This window comes from Pempheris klunzingeri, chromosome 16 (assembly GCF_042242105.1).
Source record: "Pempheris klunzingeri isolate RE-2024b chromosome 16, fPemKlu1.hap1, whole genome shotgun sequence".
In the NCBI taxonomy this organism is placed as follows: Eukaryota; Metazoa; Chordata; class Actinopteri; order Acropomatiformes; family Pempheridae; genus Pempheris; species Pempheris klunzingeri.
In genome coordinates, this window is record NC_092027.1 from 17454748 (window position 1) to 17477586 (window position 22839).

Sequence of the window (22839 nt, forward strand, 5' to 3'; positions counted from 1 at the left end):
GGAAAGAAAAATAAAAGCAGGGATTGCCCTCCTCCCCCCTGCGAGGCAGCTCCGTCAAACTACCCAGAGTTCACCAGGATGAGAAAAGTTCGCCTTCAAAGTAAAGGATCTTACCGCTGGAGTTGGCTCAATATAACCACTTTATATGGAACTGCATGTAATGTGTATTTTCATGATGGGTTCATCCACAGATTAATTTCTCCATCAATCAATTTATTGTCTAGTCAGAAAATAGTGTAAATGCCATCACAATTACCCAGAAACCAAAGTGACAACAACCAGAAGAACAAAACTTCAAAATGATCTAAAATGAATTGATTAATTGAAACGATTCAAAGGAAAAACAGCAAATCCCCACATTTAAGGAGTTGGAACGAAGGCATGATTTACAAGGAAAATTATTTAAACAATTATCAAAATTATGATTCCAATTAATTTTCTGTCAATCACTAAATAAACTAATCTGTCTCATCATGTATGTAGTTTTGGGTAGTTTAATTTATAACAAAGCATCATATTTTATAAGCTGTTCGTGCATTTTGTCCAATAGTATAATAATATTATAGCACTTTTTGCTACTTTAACTTAAGTAGATGAATATGTTCAACACAGCTGAACAACACGTGTAGCGTTGTCCTTATATTTATGGTTTGTGATTGATGATTTCAAATTTGTTCAATTTGAGTTGCGTTTAATGAATGAAAACAATTATATGAGTGAAGTTTATTGTCATATTATTACCTAGGACTTGAATACTTTTGCTGTTTCACTCAAAGGTTTTGTGTTAAAGGCTCAAAGGCTTCCTTAGATGCTTACAGGTAAAAGAAAAAACAGGAAAATCGAATTTTATTGAAGTTTAAATTCTCAAGGACCACTGTGTATATTCACATATGTATGCGATGTGTGTTCTTGGTGGTCCTGTGACTGTCTTCTGGTCGAACAGGAAAAGCTACCAACGCAAACCTTTTACTGGCACACTTTTGTTCTTTTACTTTGAAGGCGTAATCACAGCTTCCTGCATGCAGTCTCCAGCCTGACGCAGCTCCCAGTGGGCGCGTCAGCTGGTGCGTGACGTCAACCCCAGTAACACCAGCAGGCAGCAGGCACAGCAGCAGGTCACCAGTCCACTCTGGGAAATGAAAGCCCTCCATGTTGGGCGCTTTGAGTCCCATTACCTTGAGGCCACTGAGAAAACCAGACATACTGAAAACACTTCTGGGACACTGTTCACACGGTTTATTGAACAACTTCACACACATCGGGGGACAAACAGAAAACACACTGCATGAGAAACATTCAAATAGGCAATAAAAAGACAAAACATTTACAAGCCAAAGTAAACGGGCTAAAGATGGACCTCTGAAACAGTCTCGCATGTGGATCAAGTGGTCGGAGGCGGCGGGGCCTGAAGCATCGCAGTGCACTGGATGTGACATACAACAACACACCGTGAGATTAGAGATAACAGGGTAGGGAGAGGGTGGCTCTTAACAAATATATTCTCCTCCCTGCGAGACCACTCAGGGATTTGGGTGTGCACTTATTAAACTCATGGTTACGAGAAGCCTCGAAAGAAGCCGATGAAGTCAGAACAGGCAGAAAAGAGGTTTTGGCTGTAGCTTTAGGAAAGTATGTCATCAGAATGTGCAGAGAAAAGGGTCCAAACTGCGAACCACCGACAACCAGGAAGGAAGACTACGGGACAGAGGAACTAGGGTGTCATGTGACCATGAGTCACCCAGGCCGGGAAGGGCTGAAGCTGCTGCATGGGCCTTTGTTGTCATGGTCAAATGATAGTAACTTTGATTAAAAACATCCTCCTTAAGTGACTTTAAACTCTTTGAGGTGCACTACCTTGGAAACGTTAAGCGACACACCTCAAGAGATGGTCCATGCTACCGTGAAGCTGCACACTTGGATTTCCACGTGAGGAGCCAATGTGTGAAGTGCTTTTGACTTAAACCTATACTACTACTTTAATTTTGTCTAAAAGAGGAGAGTTTGAGAGCTGCCCCACCTGAATCCACATCTGAGTACGCTTTACATCCTGCCCTCCCTCTTTCCTCCCCTCTCTTTGTCTGCGTCACTCTGGTTGCCCCACGCAACCACAAACCGTCAGTTTTTACTCGTTAATCTTACTTCTAGCTCTCGCTTGGAGAAAGTAGGTAACTTGTCACATTCATCTCCAAAGCCACCGGGGGAAATGTGTGTATTGTGGTAACATCTGACTGTATTTCTGCATAATGAAGCCAGCTGAGGCCAATGTAATATTGCTGTGCTGTGGAACTTTAACTAACCAGATGGTGAATGATTATGATACTTGCATTGTACATGGCTACAGCTCACGTAGGCCCTGTGTGTGTGTGTCTGTCTGTGTGTGTGTGTGTGTGTGTGTGTGTGTGTGTGTGTGTGTGTGTGAGTGTGTCTGTGTGTGTGTGTTTGGTTGTGGGGGTCGACACAGTGCAACGGAGTGCACTCTTTGGGAAGCAAAGCCACTGAGACATTCAAGAACATGGTGGTGCAATTTTAGCAAGTTGACTGTAAGTATGTGTGTGCGTTTGTGTGTGTGTGTGTTTGGATAAGAGTGTGTTGTTAGGTGGTTGGGCGGATGAGTTGAGGCCCGGAGGTTGTGGGCAGCTCTGCCCCAGCTGCAGGCCCCGTCCTAGGGGCTCATCACTGCTGGCTGACCCCCATCTGCTGGTGGTCAGGCCCTGGTTCCCCCTCCATGTCAGCGTGGTAATGCTCAAAACTGTCGTCTTCTAAGTCTGGAAGACCCAGCAGCTGACAGGGGGAGACGGAGAGGGTTGTGTTAGAGGCTGTGACATAAAGACGTGTGTATGTGTGTTAACAACATGAGTTAATGTCTCGTTTAAACAAACATTCGGTAGCAGGTGGACCATGATCCAAGGCCTCATATCAATGATTAGGTTCAACTCTTCAGTACAATATACTGTACTGGATGTATAGTATATTGTACTGAAGAGTTGGTACATTTACATTTACATTTACTCACATAGTGTGTTACTTTGAGCATGCTTTGTGTTAATACTTGTGTACTTTCACTTCAGTAAAATTCTGAACACGGTACCAGAGTATTACTACACTGTGGTATTGATACTTTCTGGAGTGGAGTTCTCCCACCAATAACAATCCCTGCAAATTCCCTTGATTAATCCTTAATTTACTAGAAACACTAAAGTATAGTAAATATACGGTTATAGCCAGTAGGCTGTTGCATAAAGATTGGCAACAAGGGGTTGGGGAAACAGCTGGCCTGGGTCGTACAGTAATAAACTCCACCCAACGGCACCTCTGGATGTCACTGATGAGCACGTTATACCTTGTTTGTTCAGCCGGTGTTAAAAAATTAGGTCAAAAAATTGACATCCTGTGATTTTATGGCGAGTAATGTGCCGGAGTGTTGCCACTGTGAGCCTGCAGGAAGTTACAGCCCCTTATTTTTTCTGTTATTGCTTATCTTGCCCCTGCCTTTGTTGCTGCTGTAACATGTAAATTTCCCCCGATGGGGAATCAATAAAGTCCATCTTATCTTAAAGTTAGTGATCAGGTAGGTAGATTTTGACACTTAAAGCTAGCTGTTTGCCTTTGTTCTCTTTATGTCTTTATGCTCAGCTAAGCTAAAAGGTTAACCCTACATCTGAATGCACGTATCCTAAAATTTCCACAGTTTCTTGATTGAGGTGCAAATTCATTGGACACATCAATGGATTTTAATAGATTAAGCATGGTTTAAAGGGTAAAACCCACACATTTCCATCAAATAGCCTGCAAGCCTGAATTTTCAAGTTAATGAAAAATGCATGTCTTTTCTAGTAAATTAAGTAATGGATAATTTGGTTGTTTCTTCAGGGAGTTTTGCCCCTTAAAGAGCTTTTAAGCCATGCTGATAATCCATATATAACCTACATATAACAATCCATTAATTTCTCCATTAAGTATCCTTTTAAAATTACATTAGCAGTACATTAAGTTCTTTGAATAGAGGTTTTGTGAAATTAAAACTACTCTTACATGTCAAATAGGCAACAGGCCTTGAATCATGTTCTGTATCCTTCTCATGTTTTGTGTCATTTGCCGATAAGCAAGCCAGCATTAAAATGTCAGAACTGTGGGTGGAGTTCGGCGTGTTTTGTCCGCACGCGAAAGAACAGAATGTATCAGGGTTGTAATAAACCCAGACAGACACAAGCAGAGGTCATTGCACTGTGGTTAATGCGGTGTGTTAAAAAGAAAACTGTGACTCCCAAGAGTGTCACTCTTTTGTTCCCTCACAGGCCTGAAGGACGTGAAGACCTTCTCCAGCACCTCCAGCAGAGTCTTCTTCCCGCAGGAGGAGATGTAGTCCTGGGCCAGCTGGAGGAAAGGAAGGCAGTCCTCACTCTCGCTCCACACGTGCTACACACACACACACAGACAAAGATCAGCAAATAGTCATGCAAGTTGGCAGCTCGCCCTCTGTACCAGGCGATGTAATACTGTCACACTTCCTCCACCGGTGTGGCCTCGTGTGGGCCGTATACTGACATTCAACTCTCAGGAATGATCAAGTAAATAAGTAAAGCTGGGTCAGGGGCAGCGCCGCACAGAAAAAAGCAATTAAACCAGATAAAGAGACTTACTGTATCTTCACGAACATGAGACAGACAACAGGAGAGACACTGGATAATAAAATACACAAAGTCCTGAATATTCACTACGGACAGTCAGACATCGCATGACTGTACACCAGCTCATTATGAAATGCTGGGCAAGTAGTCCAAGGTTATATAGGAGATAATGATGAATTCTTGAGAGCAGTGTGCTACCTAATATATTCATGGATTAGTGTCATATTATAATCAATAAGTTACCATTACTCTCTTTTTACAGAACAATATTGGTTACACACGGTCTGTTTTTCATTGGCCTCAAGTAAGCGCCGTTATTCAGGAGCTCTGTGTACACGTCGTTTTGCTGCCAAGATGGCTCTTTCTCACCAGAGAGCCTGTCTAGTCTGTGGGCATCGATTAATGTACAACCTGGTTTACACTCTACTTGTCTGGTGCATACCACTTAGTGCACTTATGGCCAATAAAACCATGTTAAGGAGCAGTAAATTGTAATTCCTTGACATTAGACATAAGATTTCAAGTTAGATCAAGATCAACTTCCTCATGAGTGCCACTTGTCGACTTGTCGACTCCCTGGATTGTTAGATCAACACCACTGCTTGGGGATGGCCATTGAGCAATTCTGCTTCACTTACTGTTAGTGTTGTTTAATTGGAGTCGAAAGGCCGTGTTGTTAGGTTATGTATTAGGCAATGCTATTAGGGGCGTCTGGCCAAGTGTGCAGAATGACCTGGAGGGAAAAGCCAGCGGGTGTTAAACAAAAGTAGATCATCTTAATGTGCAGGCAAGAGTCTTTGTCTGCTCAAGTTGGATTGTCCAGCATTTATGTATTTGATTATTTTTCAGTCAATTATACAATATGGACAATTTAAGGACTTTTTCTGTGGTTAAAATTGACCACAAAACCATAAAAACCATCCCCTAATTTATACCTTACAGGCTAATTTATACCTTACAGGCTAGTTTTTACCGTATACCCTGAAGGTCAACATGGATAAATGGGAAAATCAATGTTTTGTAACAAGGTAATTTTAATATATGCACAATTTAACTCAGTGGCATAAAAACCATCTCAGAATTTTCATCTTAATTGAAAAATTAAGGACCTCTTAAAAATGCTTTGATATATTACAATCTATGTATTAATTTATCAATTGTCGCCTTGAAAATGTCATTAAAAGCAGCTTACTTTCATCATTATCAATACATGAATCAATGAAATGTTGAAGGAAAAAGCAACGGGCTGCAGGTTTCATAATGTGCACTGGGGACACGGCTTCATTTAAGCATTTTAAGAGGGTGAGAATCAAGTGAATCAGGCTGGGGAGAAAAAATAAAATGACAAAGTGGTAGATGGGTCTAATATTGAGTCCTCTGGCTAAAACTGCTCAAAGATGGTCGTTCCAGTTTGACACTGATGGATGGGCTCTCACTTGAGGGTGTGCCTCCTCTGCACCCGTAAAAACCTCATTTTTCAGCAGATCTCAACCAGCAAATCCACTCGCTCTTGTTTCGCAGCAGCTGTACACTGTATCATATAACCGATATAACAGAAAGCTGCTAAAATGAAGCCTGAGGGAAATTACTGAGCTGGAGACAGTGATGTTCAGCTGCACTGTTATTATGGTGGAACTGATCTCACAGTGCCCTCTAGTGAAATGACGGGCCAATGATGCTCAGTTCTGAAGAAAAAACAAGATAAACTGAGGAGAGAAGTGTGTGTGTGTGTGTGTGTGTGTGTGTGTGTGTGTGTGTGTGTGTGTGTGTGTGTGTGTGTGTGTGTGTGTGTGTGTGTGTGTGTGTCAGTGTGTCAGTGTGTGTGTCAGTGTGTGTGAGTGTGTCAGTGTGTGTGTCAGTGTGTGTGAGTGTGAGAGAGAGAGAGAGAGAGAGAGAGAGAATGTGAGACACCCTGCTGATAGCTGTATTGATCGAGCAAGGGTAACTAGATCTCAGGAGTCCTGCAGAGAGAGGGTTATTCTTGCTGATTTGAGAGTGCAAAGCCGACAGAGAAGTGTGTGTGTGTGTGTGTGTGTGTGTGTGTGTCCGTGGGTGTTCTGTCTGCAGCAGCTCACATGCATTAGCCTGAAATGGGAGTTGGCACTGAGAGATGACAACTAACCACATGATGTATTTATGTTACTGTATCTTTTCTGTATTTAACCTGCTGCTATTCTCTTTCTCTGCAAACATGTTCTCAGTAAGATGATTTGATCATGCAAGGAGCTGGATTTGTATTCATCTTCCACCAGCGGCCACAGAAAGCCCCTGCTTCAGCGGTGCTGCTCTGCTGTCTGTGGGACAGACCAGGCGAGGCCTGCTAACACACACACAATCACACACACACACACACACACACACACACAGGCACGGTCATTGTGACATAACGTGTTATTGACTGAACAGACGCCCTGGCTCCTGGGTCATCTCCATCTGCTCCCCGCCCCGTTAGCCCCTGTCACTGAGCAGGAGGAGGGAGCAGGGCGGGTCTGGCCTCAGGAGCTGCAGGGATCACAACAGCACCACCGCACCACACTGGTTCAGGATAGAGATGGTGAGCTGTGGAAAGACTCCTGTCTCTAGTCTCTAGTTGATCAGCTTACAAATAATCAGTGATAGTACCACTGAAGACCCTAAGCTCATATCATCTATTGTGCCTGGGGTTTGGGGGATTTCAGTTTAACAGTTATAGAAAAATTACACATAGTGAGATTCTGGCGTTGCTTAGGACCTTTAAATGTGGCTGTTTTAGGGAGAAATTCTATTTGATAAAAGTAACATGAAGAGATGTGGTATTCCTCCACCATCCAGTCTGGAGAATTCTCCAAAATGTCATTTAGACATCATGTGAGCAGATGTCTATTTAAATTTGCAGACTTTATTTGTGTCTCTGCAAATATTTTTATAACACTGGGGTATAAATTGTACTCAACCCTGGATCTGAGCAGAAAACTGGTCAATAAACCCTTTAAAACAAAGACATAAAAATGCCTTTATATATTTAATGGTTATTTGTATAGGGACGTTTGTAGCATACGACAGTGCCTCACACCACAGCATTTATAGCCTATGTTAATTCGGAACGCCCAGCCTTTGATGGGCCTTTTAAAATGCACAAGTCTTTTGTTAATTATGTACTGTATGTACTGCAGAACATCGACCTCACCAATCAAATAAGTAAGTGGATAAACTAGAGAGATTTATTTGCACACTTGTCTGGTGTAAAATCTGGGTTCAAGCTTTTTGGCAGAAAGCTCTGGCCTTCATGGCTACAAAAAAAGACAATGTCATGGAACTTGTCACTTGTTAGTTGTCCACGTATGTCCACAAATGTATTTCCTATTGTTCATTTAATGCTTTGTGTTCCAAGTGCAGCACAGTGGCCTGCAGGGCTTTTATTTTGAAAGTTATAGGCCTCATGTATTCAACATGGCCAGCCTGATGGTGCTGTGGTTCAGAGGGTTATAGCAGTTGATTATGGTGGAGGGGGGAGAGGACCATCGACAAAGGGGGTTGGGAGTGTGCACCCAAACTGAAATGACGTCACCCCCTCCACTCCTCTCCTGTGTCCATCAGCTGGAAAACCGGGACCAACCGGGGCACACCCACCTCCAACCCAGCCTCGACACACCTACTAGAGCGCACACACACACACACACACACACACACACACACACACACACACACATACACAGTGTAAGGCCCTGCAGAGGCTCACTCACGAAACTGTCGGTGCCGCCGGGACACAGCACGTAGAAGGAGACGCCGGGCTCTGCGTAAAAGTCCAGCCGCCTCTCGTCGTCCTCCTCGGCGAAGATGAGGTCGAACGGGTTACCGGAGCACCACTTCTCCGCCGCCTCCACCAGATGCTTGAACTCCATCCTCTGTTATCCGGTCTGCGGTGTCCCTGGCTCCGGAGCTTGATGTCGATCTCTGTGGCCGTCGCGGCGATGATGCTCAAGACACAAAAAACAGCTGATCGGACAGCAGCATCAGCAGCCTCCACTACCGCATCTCCTCTAGAGCACCGTGTGCATGGCCCGGGAAGAGAGATAACGCTGCTGGTGCATAGAGCCTACCGGGTCTGCTGCTCATCCGCTCTCAAAGCCCCATTCCTCTCTTCCTCCCCACGTTATGAAATCAGCCCGTCGGTCGCATGCATGCATACGCAGGAGGACGCTGGAAAAAACGCGATGACGAACAGTGAAGCCGGGCAGCCGTCCATATCTGAGGCTCTGTGTGGGCCCACTCCCAAGGCAAAACTACTGTATCATTTCAGCCTGCTGACAGCATGCAGGGCAATATATAAGCTGCCATGGAGAATCACTGTGTGGGAATGTTTATGTGGGTTTGCACACAGTACATATGTGAGGACCACACAATGGTCATCATGAACTACAAATGAAGCCTAAGGACAAATACTGCTATGAAATATATTTGTACACGAATGAGTCATTCAAGTATTAGTTCACCCAAATCACACAAGTAAAAAAACATGTTATACAGAAATCCTCATTGGGTTAAACATAATCCTCATTGGGTAGTGCTGGTCTTACTGTCTGAGAATGAGTAGGTCTAAACTTTAAACTGCAGTAGTTTAATAATAGCAACAACTTGAATAATGATAATAACGGCAATAATAATGATGATGATGATGATGGTAATAATAATATTAATTATAATGATAATAATAATCGTCATCATCATCATCATCATCATCACTGTTTAAATGCCCATAATATCACTTCACCTGGGGCTGTAAAACCACTGGTCAACCACTGGTCAACACCCCCCCCCAAGTCTGCCCCCTCCCCCCCCTGCTCCCCGGAGGCCTCACCACCAGAGGGCAGATGACACCAACTCTCAATCTCCGTCTGGAGCTCAGTCAAGCTCGCAATAAGTAGCTCTAATAAGACCGGAAAATGTAATATAAAAAGCTAAAAATAAAGGCATCATTTTGGTAAAATGGGTTGAATCGGAGATCAAAATAAAAAAAAACGTGTCATAAAAGCCAGATTAAGCTCATTACAGTTTTAGACCAACAGGATAAATGTGGGCTAAAGTCACTCATGTTGTATAAAGGATCACATAAAATCAGCTTGATTACATTAGATGGAAGATAGCCGATAAAAACACGCCTTGTAAAGTAAGACGCCAGCAAAAAAATGTTCCTCAAAGCATTAATTGTTTGATAAGGTTCTTTGATATGATATAAACTTAAAGCAGACTGCTCCACCGAGTGGGCTTTATTTTGAAAGTCAAAACCAGAAGTAGTCTTATTGGCCACTCTGGTGAGTTTAACACTTTCTCTTCCACAGTCCGTCTGCCGTCGGTCCCTGGGGTTGTGGTCCTCTACAGTGTGTGGAGGATCGTCCCCGCGGTCAGACGCGCTTCACCCCTCAGCCGGAAACCTCAGAGAGCCCGAAGCATGAAACGTGCTCTGCGTAAAGGTTAGTGAGGGCGGATCACTGCCCGACTCCCCTGCTGTCCAGCACCCCGGGGTCGGTCGCGCTTTGTTTGCGGTGAAGACCCAGAAAATCTCCAGATATCCTGAAAATGGATCCTTTACAAAATGGGAATAATTGTGAGGAAGACTCTCAATGTGCTGAGGAGGAAGAGGAGGTGGATCCAAGAATCCAGGTGAGATTTTGAATCCATATTTTAATAGATCCAGATGTTATCACCAGTGAAAGTGACATTGAGGTGACACTGGGGAGCCCAATGACAAGAACTGTCAGGTTGTGTGGCATAAAAACATGTTGACCTCACATACAGTGTAAAAACACGCATAGCCAGTAAAATCCAGTCACATGTGGAATGGCACTACTTCGTTTATTATAATGCTGCTATTTAGCAATTGCAGGTCCTCTTTAAATAAGTGTTAACTGAATGGGCTTTCTAGGCATGCCATCAATTGTGGTCATCATGGTGCTCATAAATAGATTTAAGAGTATTTGTCCCTTTAAGGCTTTCTCAGAACACACACACACACACACACACACACACAGAGAGAGAGAGAGAGAGAGGGCTGCATGCTCAGTAATTTGGTCAACAGAAGTCACAGTTTAGCCTCCAGATACACAATCTGTGTTAAGCCTACTCCTCCCCTCACTCTGTCTCTCCCTCTCTCTCTCTGTCTCTTCATGCATGCCATGTTTTCTGTAAACAGGGAGAACTGGAGAAGTTAAACCAGTCCACGGATGACATTAACCGCTGGGAGAGCGAGCTGGAGGTGAGACCCGTCACCAGCCGTGGCTGAGCTGCAAAAACACACCCAGCTCAAGGAGCCGTTAAGTCTTCACACTTAAAATCTAATGTTTTACTCTGAACTATCTGCACCGTGAGACAATTCATCTCATCTCCAGTACAGTTTCATGTGTTCCAGGAATTTTTCCTAGCAACAAGGCACAGAAAACAGTAGCAGGAGCTGCTTTTGAGGGAAAATGTGGAAAAACTGAAGCAGCAGCTGTCACTCCCATTTAATAACACCGTATGAAGTCTTTGTGCTACAAGAGGCAAAAATGAACTGAGTGTTTAAATATAATATTTGAATGGCACATTTGGAGCAATCTAAATCCCAAGTGAGGTGCTCTCCTCCTTTCCTCAGCCTTCCTTTTAACAAACACACCAAACACTTTTAAAAAGGAAAAAGGCAGTAAAAAGCAGCGAGGAACAGAACAAAGACGGATGGTAGGTAAATGGTTTTAAATGTGTGCTTGGAGGGTTACTGCTCAGCAAAAGTAAAAACATTCCAGAGACAGGCCACAGTTTTTCTTTTCCTCAAAGTAGGCCTCTTCTGCTTCTCATTAGACCTTCATTCACGTCCGAACACCGAGAGCCAGTGCTGGAATGATTATAACAACAGGCAGAGAGGCTGAGGGAGAAGCCAGGGCTGTGTATACACACATCTAAGTGTTGGAACCGTCGTTATATACTGCTTAAATCATCGTTTCAAGCTAAAGGTAATCATTATAGATCCTGGTTATTTTTGCACATCTGGGATGAAGGGACTTTTTGGGAAAATGTAAATTTTTTCCACTCCTTTGGCAATATTTTCACGCAACAGTTGTGTCAGTAGAGTTCCTGATACAAATATATACATAGACATAAGCAAACAGATAAAAAGAAAGAAGGCCATTCATCGTGAGGCAGAATGAAAGTCGGGAGCTGAAGAATGTGAAAAGTGCCACAGGCAGGCTGCAGGCGGCTTTCCTGCACAGTCTGGAGTTGATTAAGGACGATGTGCGGTAGATTCAGAGGATTCGGGAGGAGCTGAGGCAGCGAGGTTAAATCCAGGCTCAGATACAAGGTTCTCTACTCTGCCAGCGTAACTGTAAACCTCTCATGGCCTGGCAGAGATATAAGATTGTGATTTACCTTATACCTCACTGGCTGCGTGCTGTGTCACTATTTCTCTGCAGGAACAGGAAGTCAGGAAGCATAATGATGTCACAGGAATCAGGTTTCCTGTAGCGCCCTCTCCCTTTTCTCTTTTTTACCCTAACATCAGTTTTATGAACAGGATGCAGGTGTGGCTGCCTCTCAAACTCCCACACAAGAGACACAACTGCACACACACACACACACACACAGACAGGTGGCCTGCCTCAGTAATTCTGTTTTATAGATTAGCTGATGACAGACCTCATCTAGGAATAACAAGTCTACTGTCACAGTCCCACCTTTGGCCTTATGCAAGAAGGTGCACACAGACACACACACACAGCTGTTGTCACGCATGTTATATCATTGCACACAAACAGTCACGATTTCACCACCAAAGAATGTACATAAGGAGCAATTGGAACAAAGGACAAAACTGACATACAGCTGCAGTGTACATGAATGCACGTGCTTAAACTAAAAAACTGATTTTCAGCTTCTATTTAAATGGTTTGACCTTGACATTGTCGAAGTGCCTCGAGCTATAGACTATAACAACACAGAGTCTACAGCCATGTCAGCATCTCTGTGAAGCTGCACTTGGACGCAGCTGTAATGTGATGTTTCGCAGGAATGCTAATTTAGCATGCAAAGATTTGCAAATTAGCACTCAACACACATCTGAGGCTGATGAGAGTGTCATTCATTCAATACCGCAAGAATACCACACTGCAGTCATGGCTAAAAATTGTTCTGCATCCTCATGGCAATGTCTCACTGTGATTGTCAAGTTTAAAAGAGTGTGTGTGTGTGTGTGTGTGTGTGTGTGTGTGTGTGCGTTTGTATGTGTAGGACTGTCGTCAGCGGTTTCGTGCGGTGCTGGTGGAAGCAACAGTGAAACTGGATGAGCAGGTGAAGAGGATTGGACGAGCTGTGGATGACTCAAAACCATACTGGGAAGCTCGCAAAGTAGCAAGACAGGTACACACACACTATTCACGCACACACACACACACACACTCACAGAAGAGAGCTGGACTGACTCCGAGATCGGCAAACAGAGAGTGTGAGGGCAGGTTTACTGCGGATTAGTGATGAGAAGTTTAAAGAGCTCAGCTTATATCTACTTAAAGGAGCACGGTCACGTGAATTCTATTTTTAAACTTGTCGTGCGCACACACACGCACGCACACACACACACAGCTCAGTAATGAAATTCTGAGCTGCACTGAAACTGCTAGACTTGCCATAATTTTGCTAATCTTGTTTACTCCCTTTGCTGCATCTTAGAGGTCTCTGTGTTTTCATGCTTGATGCAAATAGATCCTAAGTAGGCTGTCCTCCCCGATGGCTAGCGCACTGATTTGTGCTGTTCCCTCTCCAGGGGGTCGTGTCCTTTACTGTCTAATTGCTCTCGCCTGTTGAGGCTTTCATTTGATTGGATAGCACCAGAAATTTAGAGTCCAGCGCAGTCCTCCTCTCAACCAGTACAGAAGAAGCTTATGAGTCATTCATCAGCAGGCTGACGTTTGTGTGTCAGAGCTGAGCTGTCAAACTGAAATAGACTGTGTGTGTGTGTGTGTGTGTGTGTGTCCTTGCTTATCTCTGCTGCAAAATGACAAACTACCTGCCAGTGGCATCTGCCTATGACAGGAACACGTGAGAGTCAGGGATTACTGGGAGGTTTTGAATTTTGATGGGACCTGTGTTCACGTGGAAGGAGCAGAGGACCTTCCTAGCTTTGTGTATGTGTATGTATGTATGTGTGTGTGTGTGTGTGTGTGTGTGTGTGTGTGTGTGTGTGTGTGTGTGTGTGTGTGTGTGTGTGTGTGTGTGTGTGTTTGTATGATCAAGAGGATTCAATAGCCAAAGCCGATGAAGGCCTCGGGTTAAACTAGCGTGTTGTCTGGTAATGATTTATGGATGAATATTTAATATTTAATACATGACCTATTTTAGAGGGATTCACATGCTTACCCTCACTGACCCTCCCTACTGGAAAACACACACACACACGATAATGCACCTACCCCCTCCTATAAGTCAGCTTCAGCCCCCAACCCCCCATGTTTTCCCCACTACATTCCAGCAGACTGGGGGGCGGTGTATAGGAATTTGCCTGTACTGTCCTATCTTTTGTCCTTTTTACCCAGCATTCTCTTCTGCACCACTGCCTGTCTATCTGGCTGTCTGTCTCCCGTACGCCTCTCTCCCTCTCTGTTCCAGTCACCTCTGTCTACCGCTTCACCCTCTATCTTGCACATCCCAAAAGCTGTAAGTGGGATGTGGAAGACAAAGGTGTCAGACGTGATGACAGTGTCTGACACATGAATTATACACGAGTCATGTGCACAGTTACACAAACACACACACACACACACATACAGTACACGCACATGACAAAAAACCCCGCCCTTTAGTAGGATGATATTAACAGGCATCATGCATACACGAGGTGACAGCATGTCATGGTATTTCAGAGCAAAACCGCTGTATTGTTTGCCTTACAGACAGTCGGATATTGTGGGCTCCGTGGCATCAAGTTAATTAACTGATAACAATGCTCATCATTTGTGTGCTTTCCCGTGCTCAGCAGGCTTTTGTGCCTTGAAGATAGCTCAAATTGTATCCTCCACTTTTGCTGCATGTTGCTCACCAGGGTGCTGAAGATTAGCCATTTGTTCAAGTCTTTTTTGCAAAAGTAAAGAAATGCAGAGCCTCACGTAGTCACTTTGTTTAGTGAGCTTATATACTGACAACACTATGAATAGATGCTAAGCCTGCATGAGAAAGGAAGTGTGCTGTTGGTGGTTCCAGGAAGTGCTGTGAAGGATGGCTTCTTATCTCCAGCTTGATAAGGACCATTGATGGGTAAAGTCTCAGTTCCTCGTCTGTTTCTCGCTCATGGTTTCTCCTCATCAAATATCCTTCATCTTCCTTCTGCTCTGCCTGCACCCCACCCCCCCCCCCCACCCCCTCCTCCAAGCCTGGGAAATGGGTCACGATGAGGGACAAAGCGGAGGGCTTCATCTCAGACAGTCAAACTAACAGATTACACGCGAAGAGCGACTGCAATCTTCCCACTCCCTTCCCCTATCTCTTCACCTTCTCGAAGGGCCTTGACGTCCCGAGATACCGTATTGAACGGCTGCAACGCTCAGACAGCACCCACACAAAACGTGGATCTAGATTTTTCTGCAAGTTCTGTGAGACGAAGCAGACCTCTGCTTGCTCACGTCACTGTCAGGAGCCTTTATCATAAACATGGCTGCCAGTGCCAGGGGGGTCATGTTACAGGGGTTAATGTAACAGAAAGTCAGGGAAGCCTGTGAGAAAAAATGTGTAACAGCTGAGGGAACTACACTGACCTATTAGAGGCATGTTGTGTTAAAGCTGTAAAATGTGATGAACAAGAATGCTCACCCAGCTCTGCTGTTCACCTCAACTCTCGGAGCATTTTAGCAAATTTAGCAATTTAAGCTCAGTGGTTTAGTTTTACATTCTGCAATTTTACTGTCTTCATTCTCACTGCTCTCATTTGTAGACTCGTTTGTAGACAAAGCACATAGCAGCAAAAAGCAATGCTCCGTTGAACCCACTAGCCTAAATTCATCTGTTTAGGCAATCACAGTTGGCAGCTAACTATGGAACATAGTAGCACTTTGCAGGTAAAGAGTCAGATATTTCCTTCAGGAGTTGGTGGAGATCAAAACAGAGCTAAAAGGAGAGTGAATATTGGACTTACAGAAAATACGACTCTAGATAAATGCTAAAGTAGCCCTCCTTTACTCGTCCACTATAATAACTTTATGAAGTGATATTATGTCAATGTTGCGTTTATTGCATTTTTGTGGTCCATAAGCAGCCAAAAATCATCATATGTAGGTTTAATTAAATATGTGAAAGTATAGTATAGTAAAGTATTAGCATGCGCTAATATCTACTATAGACAGAGAGCATTTGACACAACCCCTCTTTTTACCCAGTGGATAATGTATAAAATCCCTTAGATTTCAGATGTCTAATGCACACAGTGAATAAAGGCTTATCGTTATTGATTATAACAACTCAATATGCACCTTTTGTAAAAATAAAACATCCATTAGCAAAGTAAAGTAAATAAGCTCAGTCAAGGCTTCTTTCCTGTCATCTATTGATTTTGGGGAACTGCTGCATTTATGTTTAAAACTGAAATTCTCTATAGTTCTTCTCCTTCTATAATTATAATTGGGTGGCTTTATTTCATATTTTAAAATGGCCATTTAACTGCAACAATGGTGTACAATAATCCATTCAAAATGCTCAAGGATAGAAACACAAACTGGGCCAGCAAGTTGGTTTCCATTGTAGCATACAGTCAATACAAACGGACAATACGGTTAAAACAGGACAAGGGGCACACTGACAGACTTACAGGGTATGTTATAACATGTCAAAGGGTTACACAAATGATTTCCCGTCAGTTTGAAGGGAAATGTGTGCTGTTAAACTGTTGCACTGAACAAAATGTACTCTAGCCCCATAAAACTGGAGGAAAAGTATCAGTGGGACAGTCTGTTGTTACATAATTTTGGATATCTCGGATGTACGTACAATCATTAAGCCAGATAACTTGGAGCAGAATTGTTCACAGATATGTTTGCTGTGACCTTTACTCCAACCACTTGTGTCTCTTAAAAGGAAAATCTGCACTACAGGGTTTCATGACATTCATAACTACCCAGCTAACCTACTTTCCTTGATTGTTATTATTTTTATTGAACAAAATCTGATTAGTTACTGCAACTGCTTAGTCTTGGTCTTCAGCCAGTACCCTGACCTTTAAGTCACGCCTGTCAGAGTGGGGAGTGGGTCCAAATATGTTCAGCGTGATGGGAATAATCCTCCCATTGACTGTGGCTGTGGGCAGGAGGATCCCACTGACAACGTGTCAGATTTTCTTAGTGACAAAGCTTCAGTTTGTCCATCGGATCAAGGCGCGATTGTCTTTCTGTGCGTGCGTTGCAAAAACTCTTCGTCCCTTTATGGCTGTCAGGAGGAATCGACTGTGGCTCCTTCAGAGGAAATATAGGTCATGAAATATACGCTGACACACACTGAAAGCAGCACAAGGACCACTTCTGCACTCATGCCATGTAAAAACAAACGCCAGTCAAAATTTATTACTAAAAAGGGAATGTTAACTAGTTTGAAGCTGTCATGATGCTATGATTTAAGCTTTATCAGCTTTTTCACACTTGCAAAATCCCAGTCTATATCAAAACCCTGAGCTATAATTTTAACCACTTGAAAGCCGATGTAAGTCGTGTTTTCAAGCTGCCTTTGAGGTGATCATAAGTACCCCTCTCTCTCTGAACTCCAGGCCCAGATTGAAGCCCAAAAGGCCACTCAGGAGTTCCAGCGGGCGGTGGAGATCCTGCGGGCAGCCAAGGAGACCATCGCCCTGGCTGAGGAGAGGCTGCTGGAGGAGGACAGCCGTCAGTTTGACTCCGCCTGGCAGGAAATGCTCAACCATGCCACACAGAGGGTACGAACATGATGCAAGACAGCTGAAAAAAACTGAAAAGTTCCATCCTAACAAGTAATTTGTGGTTGAGGGCGAGGTTTAGACCGCTACTGACAGAGGAGATTGAAAAAGTGGGAGTATGTATGTATGTATACATACATATCTTTGTCTTTTCTACCGTTAAAATAAACCTTCCTTGATTGTTCCAGGTGATGGAGGCCGAGCAGGCGAGGACACGCAGTGAGGCTGAGCACCGGAAAACGGCAGCCAATTACAACTCCTGCATCAGCCACATGAGGCAGTTAGAGAAGAAACTCAAACGCTCCATCAACAAATCCAGGTCTGTGCCTTTGTTTCCTTTTCTTCTCCCCCCGCTTGGGCCTCTCTGTGTGCGAGTGTGTGTGTGTGTGTGTGTGTGTGTGTGAGAAAGAGGGGCTACGTTTATGTCATCTGATGCAATCCAGATGTTTCATGTGTTGGTTGTGCAGTGTTGGGGTGTGCTCCTTTGTAAGAGCCAAGGAATGTGACGGCTCACAGAGGAGTGTTATTCTTCCAGCAGTTTCCCCAGTGACAGATGGCAAAGTTTCTCCCTCCCTCTCTCTCACTTTTCCTTCTTTTTCTCCCCCTGTAGGCCGTATTTTGAACTGAAAGCCAAGTATTATCTACAACTCGAGGTATGTTTGCAAGCAGGCTAACTACTCAAAGATAACACACTTTTAGCCAAAGCAGTTGCAGTTTATGCATTTTTAGCAACGCTAATGTTGGTTGGTCAGTCAGTTGGTCCTAACTTTGGTAGCTTTTAACACCAAAATGTTATTCTCATAAACCAAATTATATATTTTGGTTTATGACCAAATGCCTGCAAAGCTAATGGCACTCCCATCAGCCTCAGCTGTACTTTCTTTAGTGTTAATTACAAATGTTAGCATGCAAAATATTAGCATGTTCGTCAATGCATGTTTGTCATTGTGAGCATGTTTGATTTCTCATAGCAACTGAAGCGTCTTGTGGATGAGCGTCAGGCCAAACTTGTGATTGCTAAGGCCGAGTACCGCACAGCGCTACGCAACCTAGAGAGCATCTCCGAAGAGATCCATGCCCAGCGACGCTCCCTCACCATGGGAACCAGGGAGCAGGGTGTTGGTGCAGAGGGAGATGGAGGCAACGAGGACATCGCCAACTTCAAGATGGAGTCAGACGGTCTGTCGAGTAAGTACAGCTGAAGCTCAGAAATGGTCATCCCCTTCATCCGTCCACACAATGAGTGTTTTCTGTTAGTTTTGTTGGTGAATCCGCGTGTCTGCATGTTTAATGTTCATATCTGTGTGTATGTGTGTGTTTCAGTGGTGTCCGTATCAATTGACGAAGAGGGCAGTCACAGTAGCAGCTCAGAGGAGGACGCCGACACTCATTCCACCTCCTCACCTCGAGCCACGCCTTCCTCACCTTCCTCACCTTCCTCACCCTCCTCCCATCCTTCCACCTCTGCCTCCACCCCCTTGGACATGCCATGCCCTTACCCCTCCACCTCCTTCTGCACCCCCTGTTCCTACCTCTCCTCCTCTCCCTCCTCCCCCATCCTCTCCACCTCTTGTCCCGGTGGCCTGGAGTCAGTGAGCCCTTGTAGCTCTCATGACCCAGACTCAGTGTGCGGTTCTGGGCACGCCTCACCTCTCCTGGGCCATCGTAGCCAGTGCAGTGGAGCTTCCTCTCCAGACTGTGACCAGGAGAGAGGTGTGTGTTCATCACATTAATGTCCAGACGTGTGTTAACTCCTGATGTGATCTTTTATCTTATATGTTGAAGTTTTGTATTCGCAAAGTGGCGTATTAAAGAAATACTTCAACATGTTTTTAGATATGCTCGGAATAAAAGCTTGATGAAGCGTTTCAGTGCTATCCACAGTCTTTCTCAACAGACATTTAAAATCACATTCCAAAGGAATCACATGACACTAGATGTGAGACAAATGTTGCAGAGGACCTTAGATGATGTAGATGTAGGATACTATTGTCATAGTTTTATAAAATGTAGGAATTTGTAGGAGAATTAAATGTAATAGTAAAGAAATTGTTGTGATCCACACAACAGTGAACAAGAGTGGAACGCAGTCACACAGTTCTTCTTCTTCTTCTTCTACTTCTTTTCCTGCTTTTATTATTCAGTGGCAGTTGGCAAACAGCTTTTAGGTGCATTACTGCATTACCCTCTGGACTGGAATGTGGATCAGACTAGTTACTATACATTAAATTCTCCTATTAATTACTTTATTTTAATTTATATTAATTCCTGCATCACGTGATTCCTTTGGAGTGCTGGATCTCTTCATCAAACTTTTATTCCTAATTGTTTATTCCTAACTTTTATTCCATAATTATTGTTCATATGTTGTCAGTCATTGATGCTCCACTTCAGTCATTGTAAGTGGGTGTGTCTTTATTGCAAATTCAGATGTAGAAACTTTCATTGCCAAGAACGGTTTAAGTAACATTAAGACATTACTCACAGGATTTAGTCTGGGTTTGTCGAATATGGTATTTTGCATATTTTGAAGGTCATCAACAGCATTGCAAACCTTGAAATGACAACCGTTAGTACAAAAAATAATAATTTGTTTGTCTGCGCTCTATCAACTCTTCCCATATCCCACTAGGGTAATACTGATAAGGTTTTTTAAATTGTGTAATATTTGAAAAACACAGCATCATCATACTAGCACCATATCCATCATATTAGAGGTGGATGACATTGACTGGAAAGTGTTTTGTTATCAAGCAGTAAAGACACATTAGTGTTTCCTTGGTTAACTTGAACCTGCAGATAAATTCACCACTGTGTGCTTTCTGTTCTTGCGTGCTTTGTAGGTGACAGAGCAGAGGGAGCAGAGGCGTCGCTGGAAGCAGGTTTGAACAAGCTAACCTTGACTGTAGCACAAAAACAAGAGGAGGACTCCGGGGATGAACAAGACCCCCATTACATTAACCCTGAAATATCCTCTCCCAGCACGGCCACTGCCATTCTGCTACTCAACAGTGTCTAATGAACGTTGTCTTACTTTAAACACTCACCGTGCCCAGCTTCAAGCCTCAAACTGGACTCTGTGGCAGGAGGTATGGAGCAGGATGGGATGAAGCGCACAACACTCGCTCCAACCAACCTGATATTATGTCCCCATATTGTCTAAGCATCAGATGGTGTCATATTAAAGGTGCTATACGTAGCGTATTTGAACACCAGTACATCATCGTCAAATAAATCGTGAACGCATGTGGATGTGTTGTAAACAACGGAGAGCAGGGACAGACTAATTAGTGCTCGTGTTGTACAAAAGACTACATTTCCCATAAACCTTCTAGCTTCCTGTTGTAAAGAGGATGTTGCTTGTTGCCACTGATCTGATCTCACTCGCTCTGTTTCTGCTAACAGACACCCACGTCCATTGTGCCATAAAGACATTTGTGTTGTACAGCAGTATGGCAAATTTTCTCTCTTTTCACATATTGAAGAGGCTGTCACTCCTCTCAGCAATGGTGTAACTTGTCTGCAGCTTTATCGTTACGTGTCAAAGTTAAACATTTGTTCATGTTAATATGCTACAGTTGGCATCACTAAGAGACATTTTGTATTAATGTAAACATTGTTTTGGATCTGAATCTCCACATGAGGATCAAAATGGGACAAAATGAGGTGTCTTCGAGGTTGGATTGCGAATAGTTTGGAGGAAGCAGTACTCTGAGCACTAAACTAAAGAAGAGACTGTCTTCAGACGGGACTGGACCTTTGGGGACAGAAGTGGTCTTCCATTTGGATTTTTGAATGAGGGAGTGAATGTATTCTTGAGTGCAGCCCACACCATCTGAGGTGGTGGCGATACATGCGCGAATGATTTTTTTAAGTGTGTGTCTGTTGTGTTTTAGAGAAACGTTCAAATACTACCCGGTAGTACAGATATTCTATATTTATACCCCTGTATTCTTGTATATGAACAATGTTTTGTGGTTACTGTTGTTATTGTTTAACACAAAATAAGCAATAAACGTGTCGCACATAACAGATTATTTTTATATCAGTCTTCGCCAATGCCTGTTAGCACTTGTGTAGAAAAGAACTATACTCCTGGAAGTTAATGTTCCTCCCAGTACCGGTGCTGGGGGCCAACTGACCTGCATATTTTAGATGTTTCCCTGCTCCAACACACCTGATTCAACTGATCAGCTCATCATCAAGCTCTTCAGAAGCCTGGAAAACACTACTTTAAAGTTAAACTAACAGACTGCAGAAAGATCTTGTTAGCATTGATATCACACAGTCTCAACAACCAGTTTTGCTGAATCAGAATGGCTGCAGCTGAAGGAATTAGAGGCCTAAACCTGTGAAAACATGATATATTATTTGCTGTTGTGGAAAAAGGTCGGTTCAAAGTCTGAAACTCAAGATCACATATTCAAAGTGATGCACTGCAAGGTGCACAATAACAGCTACAGATAAGGAAGGGACAGCTTTAAAGTTTATGCATATGTAAAACAATTTGTCGGTTCAGCCTCACTTTAAATAAACTGTAGTTTGTTCAGTTTTTTCAGACTTCTTCATCCTCAACCTGGTTACAGCTCCTTAAAAACATTCAAGTCAAGTTCATGTCATGAATAATGGTGTTTATATCATTATTAGATTTTTTAAACATCAGTTTAAATATCAATAATAGTACGTTTTTCAAGTCCAGTATCAGTCGATATTATATATGATACTATCAGATCAACATCTGCAAAAGCCAAAATGGTGACAAAACAACCAAAAACAGTTAAATTCAGTCCTGTAGAATCAACATTTTTCCATTTGATCCTCGCATCATGATTACCATTAGCAGCCAGTTCCTAAAAAATCCCACAAAGTGATCTTTAGAAAATATCCTCTCCTGCTGACCCGTTTTCTCTTCCACTGTCTCTCAGCTGTTTCTGTGAACTAAACACACACACACACACACACACACACACACACTGAGCGTTTTTATGTCCTGCTGGCACCTCAGCTGTTGCCGTGTTATCTCATGACTCCAGTTAGTGCCCTGAGACTCAGACCTGACGGCACAGTTTGTAACTCTGTCTTCCCCTGCTTTCTTCCTTCTGCCTGTCTGCACAAGCTCCACAGGGCACACTGCCTTTCAGTTACGCTAAATCATGTGATTTCAATATGTGCCAGAATAGCAAGGTCTCACAGGGCAGATTTGTAACACTGGGCAATAATAACACAATGTTCTGTAAAATACTGACATCTAGTGCTGAGTTTGGGATTTGTCTGCACTCCAGAGGCTTTCAGAAGGAGCTT

At 43.4% G+C, this 22839-nt stretch overlaps 2 protein-coding genes across 3 annotated transcripts; one reads left to right on the forward strand and one right to left on the reverse strand.

The window, feature by feature from the left end:
- Positions 1 to 1235: 1235 nt before the first annotated feature.
- On the reverse strand, positions 1236 to 8751 carry mturn (maturin, neural progenitor differentiation regulator homolog (Xenopus)). Of its 2 annotated transcripts, XM_070846695.1 has the most exons (4): positions 8708 to 8751; positions 8351 to 8584; positions 4294 to 4416; positions 1236 to 2781 (listed from the first exon to the last, which is right to left on the reverse strand). In XM_070846695.1, the coding sequence occupies exons 2-4, from the start codon at positions 8507 to 8509 to the stop codon at positions 2674 to 2676; spliced, it is 390 nt and encodes a 129-aa protein (XP_070702796.1). In that variant the 5' UTR covers positions 8510 to 8584; positions 8708 to 8751; the 3' UTR covers positions 1236 to 2673. The 2 variants fall into 2 exon arrangements, with proteins under 2 accessions (XP_070702796.1, XP_070702795.1); XM_070846694.1 differs by having other exon boundaries at positions 8351 to 8746.
- A 1208-nt stretch (positions 8752 to 9959) lies between these two features.
- On the forward strand, positions 9960 to 21557 carry sh3bp5a (SH3-domain binding protein 5a (BTK-associated)). The gene is made up of 9 exons (XM_070846229.1): positions 9960 to 10268; positions 10798 to 10860; positions 12864 to 12992; positions 17374 to 17538; positions 17727 to 17857; positions 18149 to 18191; positions 18510 to 18726; positions 18862 to 19251; positions 20382 to 21557. Exons 1-9 carry the CDS (start codon positions 10185 to 10187, stop codon positions 20555 to 20557), a joined length of 1398 nt encoding a protein of 465 aa, XP_070702330.1. The 5' UTR covers positions 9960 to 10184; the 3' UTR covers positions 20558 to 21557.
- The last annotated feature ends 1282 nt before the right edge of the window (positions 21558 to 22839 follow it).

Coding starts and splice junctions, on each gene's coding strand:
- mturn (XM_070846695.1), bottom strand. CDS start 8,509: ATGGAGTTCAAGCATCTGGTGGAGGCGGCGGAGAAGTGGTGCTCCGGT. Junction 4,417..8,350: donor CCGGCGGCACCGACAGTTTC/GTGAGTGAGCCT, acceptor GTGTGTGTGTAG/CACGTGTGGAGCGAGAGTGA. Junction 2,782..4,293: donor TCTTCACGTCCTTCAGGCCT/GTGAGGGAACAA, acceptor TCCCCCTGTCAG/CTGCTGGGTCTTCCAGACTT.
- sh3bp5a (XM_070846229.1), top strand. CDS start 10,185: ATGGATCCTTTACAAAATGGGAATAATTGTGAGGAAGACTCTCAATGT. Junction 12,993..17,373: donor CTCGCAAAGTAGCAAGACAG/GTACACACACAC, acceptor TCTGAACTCCAG/GCCCAGATTGAAGCCCAAAA. Junction 17,539..17,726: donor TCAACCATGCCACACAGAGG/GTACGAACATGA, acceptor TGATTGTTCCAG/GTGATGGAGGCCGAGCAGGC.